At 37.7% G+C, this 13,199-nt stretch overlaps 1 protein-coding gene across 2 annotated transcripts in view; it reads left to right on the top strand.

Moving 5' to 3' along the window:
* Positions 1 to 8,477, top strand: part of CPNE8 (copine 8) — a 91,859-nt gene extending 83,382 nt beyond the window's left edge. For both annotated transcript variants that reach the window (XM_061366215.1, XM_061366214.1), the window contains exons 18-20: positions 1,437 to 1,494; positions 4,254 to 4,327; positions 6,514 to 8,477. In XM_061366215.1, coding sequence (XP_061222199.1) covers positions 1,437 to 1,494; positions 4,254 to 4,327; positions 6,514 to 6,702 — 321 coding nt within the window. In that variant the 3' untranslated portion in view covers positions 6,703 to 8,477. The remainder of the gene's footprint in view (positions 1 to 1,436; positions 1,495 to 4,253; positions 4,328 to 6,513) is intronic.
* The last annotated feature ends 4,722 nt before the right edge of the window (positions 8,478 to 13,199 follow it).

Genomic DNA, 13,199 nt, shown 5'->3' with positions numbered 1-13,199 from the left:
CTTAAAGTTAGTTTTCTATGAAGCATTGTGACAGATGAAATATGGGAAATGGTGATGATATATCTAAAATGAGGATATCTTTTAAATGAGGAAGAAAAATACTTTTTACGTTCCAAAAGAAGAATACAGTACTGTGTTACAGCCACCTGATTTCAGAGAAGCAGAGTTTAATTTAGCAGACGGTATACTTCTGTGATTTTTGGCCAGAGTATAGTCCTGTTTAAAATGCCTATAGATATTTCACTGTTCATCAGATTATCTCAATAAAAAAACAGTTGTCATCCATAACATTTGGAAGATGTTTTTTTTCCTGTTGTTACCCTCCTCAACAGAGGCAGTTTCAGATTACTTCTGGCAACTGTCAGATATCTGTTGCTACTATCAGGGCAGGAGAATCCAATATTTATAATACTGACTTTGTAATTTCAAAGGTTTTACAGAGAGTGTGTTAAGAAAAAGCCAGATGTCATCTTTTCTTTGTTCTATTGAATGAAAAAGATTAAGTCCTCTTAAGTGTCAGAGCTACTTCTGTAGTTTGGAGTATGCCAAAGCTGTGAACTGCAAAAATACAAAGCAAAACAAGATCTGATGCATCAGTTCTGGGTGAACAGCATCACACCAGCTTCAGATCCTCATCTGGGGCTGGTTTTTCCAGGAATTACTTGGTGGTAAAGAGCTGCTGAGCCCCTCTCCATGGGGAAGGGTTAGGCTTTGCCTTCCTTAGGGCCTGGATTGTGGGAAGCTGACATGGAATTGGGTGAGTCTCCCTGCCCATGGCAGGGGGTTGGAACTTGATGATCTTAAGGTCCTTTCCAACCCTAACTATTCTATGTTTCTAAAATTACAAATCTGATCATAATCCAGTTCAATATCTTGTTTAATTTGTGGCACAAATGACTGCCTTGACTAAAATTTTATTCATGGAAGAAATATATGACACATATTGCTCAAATAGGTGATTTATTCTCTTGAGAAAAATTGGCATAAAATCTATGTAAAAGATAGTGTCACATAGTACCAGGAAGCTACATAATATCAAGGAGAAGCAAAGAACATTTAAATAAATGTCAAACTGTCATTAGGTACATATTTGCAATTATTGTCAGCTAACAGAATTTTCTAAGATAGATTTGTCATCTTCGTAGTCATATCAGTATTAAATCCTAATGCAGTTTGTTGTGTTTAATTATAGTCCCATATGATTCAAAGACTTTAGAAGGGAAAATAAATTAAAATAATCATCTGCCTTTCTCTCTTCCTCCCAGACATTTTGTGCCACTGCAGCAGACAGTTCAGACCACTCAGCTTCCTAGGTGGAAAAAACTATGGTTTTTAACACATTACTTCCACATGTTTTTATTCAGAGTCCTCACATCTCACACGTTTTGGCAGAGGTTATGTAATACGTTAAACCTCTTTTTCTGCTTCTTTTGAAGGCTTCAAGGCTTCCAATGTCAATAATTATAGTTGGGGTAGGACCAGCGGAGTTTGATGGTAAGTGTTCCAGTGTTTTTCCTAGAATTTTTGAGATTTGTTTACATTTTAGTAATATGTGGCTTTTCAAATAAATGTTGTTCTTTAAAAGAGCATAATATGGAACCAGCTGTAAGCACTGTTGACATTTCCAGCTGGACTGATTGATATCTCAGTGTGATTACAAGCTACCATGTGGAGCTGTGTAGCCCCTCAGGCTCTCTGTTCAAGTCACAGAACCATATGGGGGCTCAGCATTTAGAGAGCTCCAAAAGACAAGTAGAAAAAAAACCCACAGTAAATTAAGTGCGTTCAAGTAATGTTGAATTTCTTCAATGCGGATATGTAGTTGCCTCATGAAGTGTAAGTTCACGGGAAATATTGATCATTTGTTATTACCGCAGTAATCAAATACTGCGGAAAATAAATGCATTTGAGGAGGTGATCGGGTTAAACTGAGTTTCACTGGATAAGAGGAGTGAATCTTACTGTGTAGCAGCACTGAGAGAATATTACAGCAGGAGAGAAATTACCAGGATTATTTGCATACCCTTTGATGTGATATCCTGGAACATCATTCCCTATTGCAATAACTAAGCTGCTTCCATTATTTGAACTTTTTATTAAGTGCCATCATGTATATCACTGCATTATGAAGTATAGACGTTCCCTGTATATCTATTCCTCAAAGTCCTACTTACTTTCTTTTTAATTCTAGTACTTCTGGTTAAACAATATGCTTTCTTTTATGCATGAAACATACTTAGTACCACCACAAATGTATAATGTAAGTAGTCACTGATGACTGTACATTTTAATTCTTGTACAAATATTCTCAGAGTATGAAAAGAAGATGAGAAAATAACATAAAAAATTATTGGGTGTTGACTTTCTTACGCATTTTGGCAAGTGGTGTGTTAGTGATCTAAGCGTCATGTTCCCTGAAAAGGTTGTATAGGTGGATGCATACACTTCAGATGATTGTATGCGACTGTCAATGAGAAAAGACAGTTTATTTTCATAAATGCATATGAAGCAAACGTGCAAACTTCATTTTTACCCCTGCGAATTCCAACTTTAGTTGTGCATTACTTTTTTCTCACCCCTCTTTTGCCTTTTCCCCCTCTCCCTGTTTGTCCAGTCCTTGGGTTTTTCCTGACTCCCCTTAATTCAGTCAGAACATGTAGATTCTGCCTTCTTTTTACTTCTGGAGGTTGTCGTTGCAGAGTTCTTGGAGTGTCACTGCTATCGCTTTTCTTAAGGCAGGATTCTGTTTGTACTGCAGGTCTTTGGACCCCCACTCCTTGAGTATGCTGCCTCAGTGAAAATCACGGGTTAGATTTATTCCCAACCTGTAGTCCTTCAGTGCCTAAGAGGGAAGAGAGATGACTTTTCCATCTAAAGAAATTCCTTCCTGATAAAACAACAGACTCTATGTCTGATGTGGATGCTGAGGAAGTGTGTGTGTAGGAGGGTATATGTTCAGCCACAATTCAGATGCCAGTCAAGCTTCAGTTCTGCTATAAAAAAACTAAGCTACTCCTTTCATGATATCACTGCCTTTATTTGTCCTAGCCCATGGGGGCTACCAGAGGAGTTTCTAAAAGTCTGGAACTCAGACAGATGGTACATACATAAAGATGTGAGGATGACTACAGGAGGTCAGGTCAGGGGTCCATTTTTGCCCAGTCTTCTGTATCTGACATGGCCATGGGTAGTTATCTGGGGAACATTAAGAACAGAATAAGCAAACATGATGCTTCCCTGAATACAGTTTTTAGATTTGAATTTCCTGAGGAGGATGTGCTTTATATCTATTTTGGAAATTTCCAGTGAGTCTCTCCTTCAAATACTTGTTCAGTCTCCTGGTTTGAACACACGTCAGTTTTTCTGCATCAACAACATAATCTGGCAACGTGCTTTACAGACTTGCTAGCTTTTTCTTTCAACAAACATGCTCTTTTGTTTGGCTTGAACTTGTCTCCTGGTAGCATCATTTATGCTTTGTACTTCTTGCGTAAGAAGAACTAGGTTTTGAAATGCAGCTTTCATTGAACTCAGCACAGTTTGTAAGCCCCTGAGAAGCTCAGTGACGCAGGGCTTTGATTTTCATAGCATATGCTGAAAGAAAGATTGTAGGATTGCAGATCCAACGAACAGGCAAAAATCTGTGATGCCAAGTCCATCCATTTCGACACTGACAGCAGATACACCTTTCTGCCTAGAACGGCTTCTGGGTATCAGGCCAATTTTGAGAGTTCTCCTGGATCCTGCTCAGAAAGATACAAGAAGAGTTGCCCAGTAAATTTAGTAGTATTTTTTAAGAACTCCTCATTCCTATGCAGTAACAGTTATTACTTTTCCAGTATGAATGTGAGTTATTACCTCTTTGTGCTGTATCCTATGATACCTTCTGTAAGACTAACAGCTGAAGATGAATTCTTCTCCATCTATGAATGTATAAAAAAAGCCTTACTAAATCAGATACACTCACTGTTTGGAGAGCTGGAAAGGTAAGGACTTTATCGTGGTCTGGGTTTTTCTCTAAAGGTGACAAAAAAGGCAAAAAAAAATATATTTTCAGTATGAAGAAGTGCAAAATAACTACAAAACGTTATGTAATTTATGGTGCAAATGATCTTAAAGAGCTACGTAAATAAGAGTTGTTGGGTTTGTTGCCCTAAACTGTAAATTGACTAAAGTTTTTCTCAGTAAGTTTGTTTTTTGTTCTGGAGCTGAACTCATAGATGAATTCATTTTGTTTGTTGTTTTTTTTTAAGCCATGGAAGAGCTGGATGGTGATGTAGTGAGGATTTCTTCAAGAGGAAAGTTTGCAGAAAGAGACATTGTGCAGGTGGGAGAGAAATTTTACTCTAATAGTTAGATTTTACTGATCTGTTTGTTTTGAATTCTTGTCTCTATCTGTATTGCCGGATTTCATTTTACCTTAGCATTGGCATACTTTACTTTGTGGTGTCCATAACAAGCTCAGAAACTCTCTGTGATACCTATAAGCTTTTATATAGCACATAGTAGTGAACCTGCATTCATTAGGAAATGACCCCTAGCTGGCAGGACACTGTTATAAAGTCTTAGGGTTATAGAGCCATGGGAGAAAAGTTAGTTATCTCTACTGCAATCTCACTATGGTTCTATAAAGCAAAACTACAAATTTTGGAAGTCAGCAATACCTAGGTTTCTGACAAGTGCATTTGAGATGCCTGTGGTATCTTGTCTTACCTCTGACTGCCAGTCCAGAAGACCATGAGCGTCTTCTAGTTTTTGTGTTGTGTCTGCCACATACAACCATGCAGATGTCTCATGCTTTAAGAAACCTCAGATGAAAACTGGAACAGGTTTCCCAGAGAAGCAGTAGATGGCCCATCCCTGGAAACACTGAAGGACAGGTTGAGGCTCTGAGCAACCTGATCCAGTCGAAGATGTCCCTGCTCACTGCAACTATTCTATGATTCTGTGATCTGTGTTTATGTGACTGAACCAAGCCCTAAGAGTGCTACTCTCATCTGCATTCCATGGACACCTCCATTTCTCTGCAAGAGTACTCTGGTTCTGTGCCTGCTCTCTACAATCATGTAGTCAGCCCCATGGTCTTCCAGTATCTGAAGGGGGCCTATAAAGATGCTGGGGAAGGACTCTTTATTAGGGACTGTAGGGACTGCCAGGGAATGGAGAATTCACAACTTCCTTGGGCAGCCCATTCCAGTGGCTCACCACCCTTACAGTAAAGGACTGCTTTATATCTAATCTAAACTTCCATTGTTTATAATGTTCCTTGGTAGTTAATACCGGGTTAGAGAGGAGCTGTATGTTACCTGTTATGCTGTATATATCCATGCTGTTCAACAGAGCAGTATGTGGAGATCTTCCTCCAGAGATGGAAACGTTTCTGGACACCAGACTAGTGTTTCTGCGAAGCCCTGTGCCATGTCAGATCTTTAAAGCTGATTCAGATATCCCTGGCATGCATTGCACTTATGTTTAAATGCATTAAATACACACAGTGTAATTGCACATAATTTCTCCAAACAACAGCAGCTCCCAAAGCTACTGGTTTTGCATTCAAAGAGCATAAAAATATAGAATTCTTTAAATGTTGTAAACAAGATTCATGAAAATGCCTTGCATCAGAAGTTCTAATTTCTGCTGAGAAATGAAAAATCATACGCAATGAATACCCTTTTGTATTCTTCAGAATTCACTGAATATCAGAAACGCAATAAAACATCTTTTTACTGTTAACATATTACAGTCTGAACTTGCCCCAAGTCATTGTCCCAAAGCAATACCATTTTGTGCTCATTTTCTGTCTAAATACTAACAAATACATTATAGGCTAGATAAATAAATAAAAAGGAATAGCATCAAATCCTTTCAGTTTGGTATGACCTGTATTTTATATCTGGTGGGATAAAACTGATTTGCTTTAATGAAATTAACTACTCAAATACAAAAAGTTTATCTTTTTTGTGTATTAGTTAAAATTAGCTAGTGAAATCAATGTTAATTATAACAGTATTGTGAAATATTCCAGTAAAATTTGTAAAGCCAAAAAATTGCCTGCTAGCAGTGCATCACTGTCTCTGCTATATTTACTATTACAAATTCTTCCTCAGTTTATTTCATTTCTGCTCCCTTTCTGTCCTTTTTCTGTTGAAGATGTTTTAGGAAAATAGTTAGTCATAGTAATGTATCTGTTGTGTCTCTTGAAAATTTTGTATATTGTTATTATATGTAAAAATGCAATATAAAATACGCTATATATAAATTTCTTAAAATAAACGTGTAATATATTTAGGTACTTTTGAAAATATATTTCTGTATATTTTATATATACTATATAAACATATAAAAGTATAATAGAAATTGTGTGTGCATATATATAAAATGTGGAACATATAAATATATGTATATATAATGTGTGTACTCCATCTCACTAAATAAAACTTCCTTAGTTTTGTGTTGTAAGTTGCATTCTGTGGCTGCATAATGACCTCTGTGGACCTCTCTTTTGTTCTGTAGTTTGTGCCATTCCGAGATTACATTGACCGAAGTGGAAACCACGTGCTAAGCATGGCAAGACTTGCTAAAGATGTTTTAGCTGAGATCCCAGAGCAGTTTCTGTCCTACATGAGAGTCAGAGGAATAAAGCCATCACCTGCACCACCACCTTATACACCACCAATTCATGTGTTGCAGACTCAGATCTGACTGCTCCAAAGTGCTTAGCATTCCTCATAAGTCAAAAGTCTCTGGATGCAGCAGTAGCTTCTGATAACTTTTTGGAGCTGGAAAGATTCTCTTCACATACCAAAATTCTGTTATGGTTGCATAAGCAACTGGAAAGCTTTTAAATGGTAGGAGCAAAATGCTGATGTTCTCTCTAGCTCTTACTTTGTTTTATTTTATTTTTTACAAAAAAAACCTACTTTTTGATGTATTTATTGGAGGGGAAAGCACAAGTCAGGATTTCAACTCAGAAGATACTGTCCTCTCTGAATACTGTGTATATAAATGTATAGGAATGCTATTCCTCTATATCAATGTTTACATGTTACTATTTTTAAATTTCTGTACTTTTATAACTATTCTTAAGAATTAAAGTTTGGAATATTGACTCGCGTGTCTTCTAGCTTGCAATAGTTTGTCACAAGATAACAAGAGAAGCAATATCTCTTTGAATGTTTGTCCAGACAAATACAAATGAAAGCTAAGGACAAATAAGTTTGTGTTTGCCAACACCTGAATTGCTTCAATCAGTGCTTAGTAATCCATTCATCTCCCAATTTGAGAATAAATGCCTAAAATGTGGATAACATAACTGCCTGTAACTTATGACTAACTCCAAACCTTGAGGGGGAGGTATGTGTATTTTTTCAGAGGTTCTTCAATTTCTAAGTTTATCTCAGCTTAGTCTTTTATTAAACTAGTTACTGAAGCAAATTGGAAGAGTTACTTGCTATAAGTAATTAAAGAAAATTACCTCAAATCAGAACTATCAGAGTATTACAGTTGACTCACTGAGCTCATTAAATCTTATCATGCATCCCTTAAAGCACTGGAAATTCTGCATCAGAAAAGTCTTCTGGAATGATTACAGGAGATGTTTTATAACAGACTGCTTTAAACTTAATTTAAAATTTTAACTTTTTTGTCTAGATTGCCCATTCAAAGCGATGCTGACTCTTAATATTGGGGTTTAATACTGTCATTTAATCACATTGCCATTCAGGATGCATGAACGATGGTGTTGATAAACTGGTTTAAAGATCACACAACCATGTTACTTTGTGCACTATTTTGTGTACTGAACTACCCAAAATTTTTATGATATGCCTGTTCATATATAATTATAAAATTGTTTTGCACGTATAGTTTTTACAAAATACACAGTTTTGTGAGTTTGTGTCAAATACCTTTTATTTAGAACTAATGGCCTTAAATTTCACAAAACTCCTGAAATGATTGTGAATTGCCTTCAAATACTGTTAAAATGGACCATTTTAATTTTTTTGTGTCACAGTTGTAGCTGTCTTGTAGTGTAACTTTTCTCCTTTGCATATGACCTCTTTCCTACTTCTGTTTCTTACTACTATATGTTGTAATGTACAATATAAAACCAAGGTGCATTTTTTAAGCATGAGAAGTTTTTTGCTGGAAAGCGTATCTTCAATATTAATGGTATATAACTATGTAAATGCAGACTCTTCCATTTTTAAATATATTTAACTTACTTTAACTATCTCATGTGGGAAATTACTTTTTCCAGATAATTATTCTGTTAGTAAAGAAAAAAGAAAAAAAAAGGTTTTTTTAATAAATCTTGTTTTATTTTTGTTTCAAAACAGTTTTTACATAAATATGGACTTTAATTTTCTCACCAAAATATGTATTTCTTAGTGGATTAATGTTGCATGAATGAAATTTGATACTTGGCAACTGCAAATTTTGATGAAAGTGCATCATAAAGAATAACTTTAAATCTACTGAATGGTGGTGGTGTTCTTCTGTCTTCTGCATTTCTTTTTCATATTTACTATTGGCATTTTAGAAATAACTGAAATAATATTAGAATTCTGCTGTTTCATTTGTTTAGACAAATTTTATGCTGACTTTCCTATTGGTTTCTAGTGGCCCATGTATTTAGCAGGTTTTTATTCTAAGGCCAGAACTACAAATGTCTTTTATTCAGCTTACAGTAATTTTTTAGCTCTCATTTAACCAGCATCTTTATTAATCTAAAGATCAGTCTCAAAGCTGATTTGACAACTGATTTGAGAAGTGAAGGAACTTTTAAAAATTAGTATTATTTAATCACTATTTTGTCTATCCAGCCTATTCTGCACTGCTGTTTTTCCTTCTGTTCTGTATTGGGGCTATTCAGCCTGGAGAAGAGAAGGCTGTGTGGAGACCTCATAGCAGCCTTCCAGTATCTGAAGGGGGCCTATAAGGATGCTGGGGAGGGCCTCTTCATGAGGGACTGTAGTGACAGGACAAGGGGTAATGGGTTAAAACTGAAACAGAGGAAGTTCAGGTTGGATATAAGGAAGAAGTTCTTTACTGTGAGGGTGGTGAGGCACTGGAATGGGTTGCTCAAAGAAGTGGTAAATGCTCCATCCCTGGTGTTGTTCAAGGCCAAGTTGGACAGAGCCTTGAGTGACATGGTTTGAGTGAGGTATCCCTGTGCATGGCAGGGGGGGTGGAACTAAAGGAACTAAAGTCCTTTCCAATCCAAACCATTCTATGATTCTATGGTTGGATTCTAAATCTAACCTATTTAATGGAAAGGTATGGATGTGTTCAGTGGACTAATTATTCTCATGGGAAAAAGAGAATTCTTACAGACCCGTGACATTCCCTATATGTTTGACATCTCAATTCTGTAATATGAATGAGAATTGTTAAGTAGACTCATGTAGTAGTCTCAGGCATGCCAGTATGAGAGACGAGAGTAAAGGGTCAGAACTTGAATTACTCAAAAATACCATATGCAGCCATTTGTACTTCTGGCTTTATTTTCAAAATAATGGAACACAAACCTCATATTCCTTCCCAAGAAATATTGGTTCCTACCAAAATTTGATCGTTTTCTATGAATGAAGAGCAGCAGGGAATATTTATGTGTAAGAAAGGTATAATGTGATGTATTAGCAGACAGATGAGTTGCCCAGAAACGGAAGCTGTTGGCCATGACAAAAGCTCTTTTCCTTTGGTGTCCATCTTGGAACAGATATTTTCTCTGTACCACAGACAGAAATGTGATGGCAGTGTCCAAGGTGCCCAAATGTTGCTACAAATGAGGAAGGGCATGGTTTCATGGAGATTATAACACAAGAGTGACTAGTTTAGGTTCGACTCAGCCTTCCAGTATCTGAAGGGGGCCTATAGGGATGCTGGGGAGGGACTCTTCATTAGGGACAGTAGTGACAGGACAAGGGGTAACGGGTTGAAACTTAAACAGGGGAAGTTTAGATTGGATATAAGGAGGGAATCTTTCCTGTTAGGGTGGTAAGGCACTGGAATGGGTTGCCCAGGGATGTTGTGAATGCTCCATCCCTGGCAGTGTTCAAGGCCAGGTTGGACGAGGCCTTGGGTGATATGGTTTAGTGTGAGGTGTCCCTGTCCATTGCAGGGGAGTTGGAACTTGATGATCTTAAGGTCCTTTCCAACCCTAACTATTCTATGATTCTAATGAGGAATTGTTTGCTAATCTGAAAGAAAAACTGGTTTGATCTAAGTTGAGAAATAGTATTTTGTCATTCTAGGCAAAGATGGCAACTTATACAGCAGAATTGTCATGGATTTCAAATCATCTCGCCTCTGCACACAAAAAGGGTTGTGAAGTGGGGTCCCCCATAGAGGTATCTGAAGGAGAGGAACAAAGTGCAGGAGAGCAGGTATTCTCTGAAAAGACACATTCTGAAAAGCTGGAAATTCTCACCTAAGTAGGGACAAATGAAATTCACTCCAGAATACTTGTTAAAATGGCTGAAATAATCAGAATGGTAAATGATTATCATCTCTGCGAACTAATAAAAGGACACACAGTGACAAATTATGCCAATGCAGTGGGAAACCAGGCAGCATAGTAAGAGGCTATTATGACCATATCAGAAGTTCTTTAAACAGAAAAATCAACAAGAATAGAAAGGGAGAGGATGTTGCTGTGGGTAAATGTAAGAGATAGCACAGCTATGTGTGAAAAAGGACAGAACCACAGAGCAGGTTATAGAATCAACTAGGTTGGAGAAAGCCTTTAAGATCAAGTCCAGCCATTACCCAAGGATTGCCAAGTCCACCACTAAACGATGAAACCATTAAACTATTGTGACTGGTAAAGCCTCCTAAAACCCATGCTATAAAGGGAAGGAAAGGTGAGTGTTATTTAACAAAAGAATGAGCAAATAGTAATCTAGGGGAAAATTAAATGCTTTATGTCTTTTTCCTTCACACTTTACAGAAAAGGGATAATCATTGAATTAAATAGTCAATTAAAAAATAAACCAAAGCCTAGGTTTACATCTATGACTCATTTTTTTTATAATACATGCTTTTGAGACAATTATGTTAAAAAGCAATATAATGAACTTGACGATAAGAGAGAAACAGCTGCTTTAAAAGCATTTTAAAAGCAAGCAGGAGTTAGTGGCCTCATTTGAAGTGTTACAAAATACTACAAAACTGGTTAGACTGCTCAGAAAAATGCTTTCAGTATTTCATTATCAAGCTGGAAAAATACAGCAGTTGATGTTCCATAGGGATCTCTCTTGCTTTTGGTATTATTCAGTCATTTCCATTGATGATGCAATATACAAAAGATGGTTATTAGTTAGTGTATTATAGCAACTGGAAATAATCACTTCCGAAGATGGAAAACTTAAGTAACCTTTATGAATTAGAAAAAATACCTGAAAAATAGAAGCAAATTAAATCAGCGCAAATAAGAGTACTTCAGTAACAAAAAACTACTGTATGGTTGTGGTAGGTTCTGGCTGCACAGCAGTTCTGCAGAATAGTGTCTGAGGATCACAAAATGGCATTGAAGGGAAGGTGTCAAAGTTTTGAATATAGGCCACCTGAGATAATCCTTTCATTGTTTTCAAAATGGTAAGGCCTTAGCTTAGAGTCCCAGCTCGTTTTGAGACTTCAAATAACACATGAATCAACAGGAAGAAATGACAGAGGACTGTAGGTCACCCAGGCATGCTGGAGCAAATTGGGCAGATGTTTAGGGAAGGTGTTGGTGGGGCTGGATTCCCTGACAGAGGTTGTTTCTAACCCTTTCTGATGACCACAATGAGCTACTACAGCAGGAGTCACTGTATGAGATCAGACAAAGCCCTGCTGATGTGAATGCAGGAGAGAAACAGATCGATGCCATCGTGGCAGAAATACTTTCAAAGGCCTGACCATACCCGTTCACATTGTCAGGTGGTTGTTCCGTACTGCTCACTGTTTCCATAGAAAATACACTCTTAACTTTCTTTCAAACTGCTTTATGGCAATAGTACAAATTTTCTTCAACACTCCATGGTGTGTTATCTCTTCTTTGCCACTGAACTGATACAGTATGGTTTCAGGTTTTATTTCAGGCCGGCACTGTGCATTTATGTTCATTACCATTAGAGTGCAAGTGACTGCAGGTGACTGGTATTTTCAAGTTGGCCACCTAAACAAAGGGCATAAAGTACCACATTCCTGAATGTGTGCCTACAGCCAAACATTTTACAATAATCAATTCCATTATTAGGATTCCTGTTTGATGATTTTATGTTGCAAACAAAGGCATTGAAGTGACTGAGGATTCTTACAGCTATTCCATGCTACAGAAGGTATACAGCTGCTGCGCCTCGGACACGCAACATAGTTCTAGCACCATGCGTGCCATGGGTGGTGGGACAGCCTTCCCATGTTGTGGTGGGCTGCGGCTCTGCACTGAGCCAGTCCATCACTTCTGCATTCGTACATCCCCCAGGGAGCAATATCTCTGCTCAGCCTCAAGAGGAACATGATTGTCATAACTGGGTGGCCTGTACTGCGTCCTGTAGTTGGGTTTGCTTCAGGCTGATCATGAAATCAAAGCAATTGAATGCATGTGCCAAGTGATCAGCACTGAATGCTATGTCTTCAGCTGAGTGGACCATCAGGGTGCAATCACCAGCCAAAGGGAATTCAGGAGGAAGTGAACCGGCCAGTTTCCCTGAGCACAGGAGTGCTGCCTAGGGGGAACTTCTCTGTGGAGAAGAAGGGAGTGGATAATCCCCTCACAATGTCATTAAATACTTCCACTGGCATTGGCAACACCCAAAAGAACAGGAGCGAGCACACAGCCTTGACTGGTTGCTTTCTGTGAGCAAGGGGGACAGAAAATATCAATAGGTTGTCAAACCTGGAGGAAAGGAGCCCAGCAGGATTCTCTCATGGCTGTTTCTGTCAAATACTCTCATTAATGCAATTAACAAAAGGATTAGAGTCTATGTGTATAAAACCAATGAATGTATTAGCTTGCCAGGGCTACAGGCTTGGGAGGCTTGATGAGAATTCAGAATTGGTTTTGATTAATTGGAGGACAGGTCAGGAATCAATTAGATAAACTGCTGTGAAAAATAAAGAGTGGAAAATACTGCATTCAGGGGGGAAATAAATAAGCACAAATGAAATGAAAATGAAAAATACCTGGCTAAGCAGCACTTCTGGACTTAATAATC

The sequence above is a fragment of the Neopsephotus bourkii genome, unplaced genomic scaffold, assembly GCF_033783945.1.
Source record: "Neopsephotus bourkii isolate Nb327-2 ecotype Australia unplaced genomic scaffold, CSIRO-AGI_Nbou_v1 NB_1328, whole genome shotgun sequence".
NCBI lineage: Eukaryota > Metazoa > Chordata > Aves > Psittaciformes > Psittacidae > Neopsephotus > Neopsephotus bourkii.
This window is presented reverse-complemented; position numbering and strand designations above follow the sequence as displayed.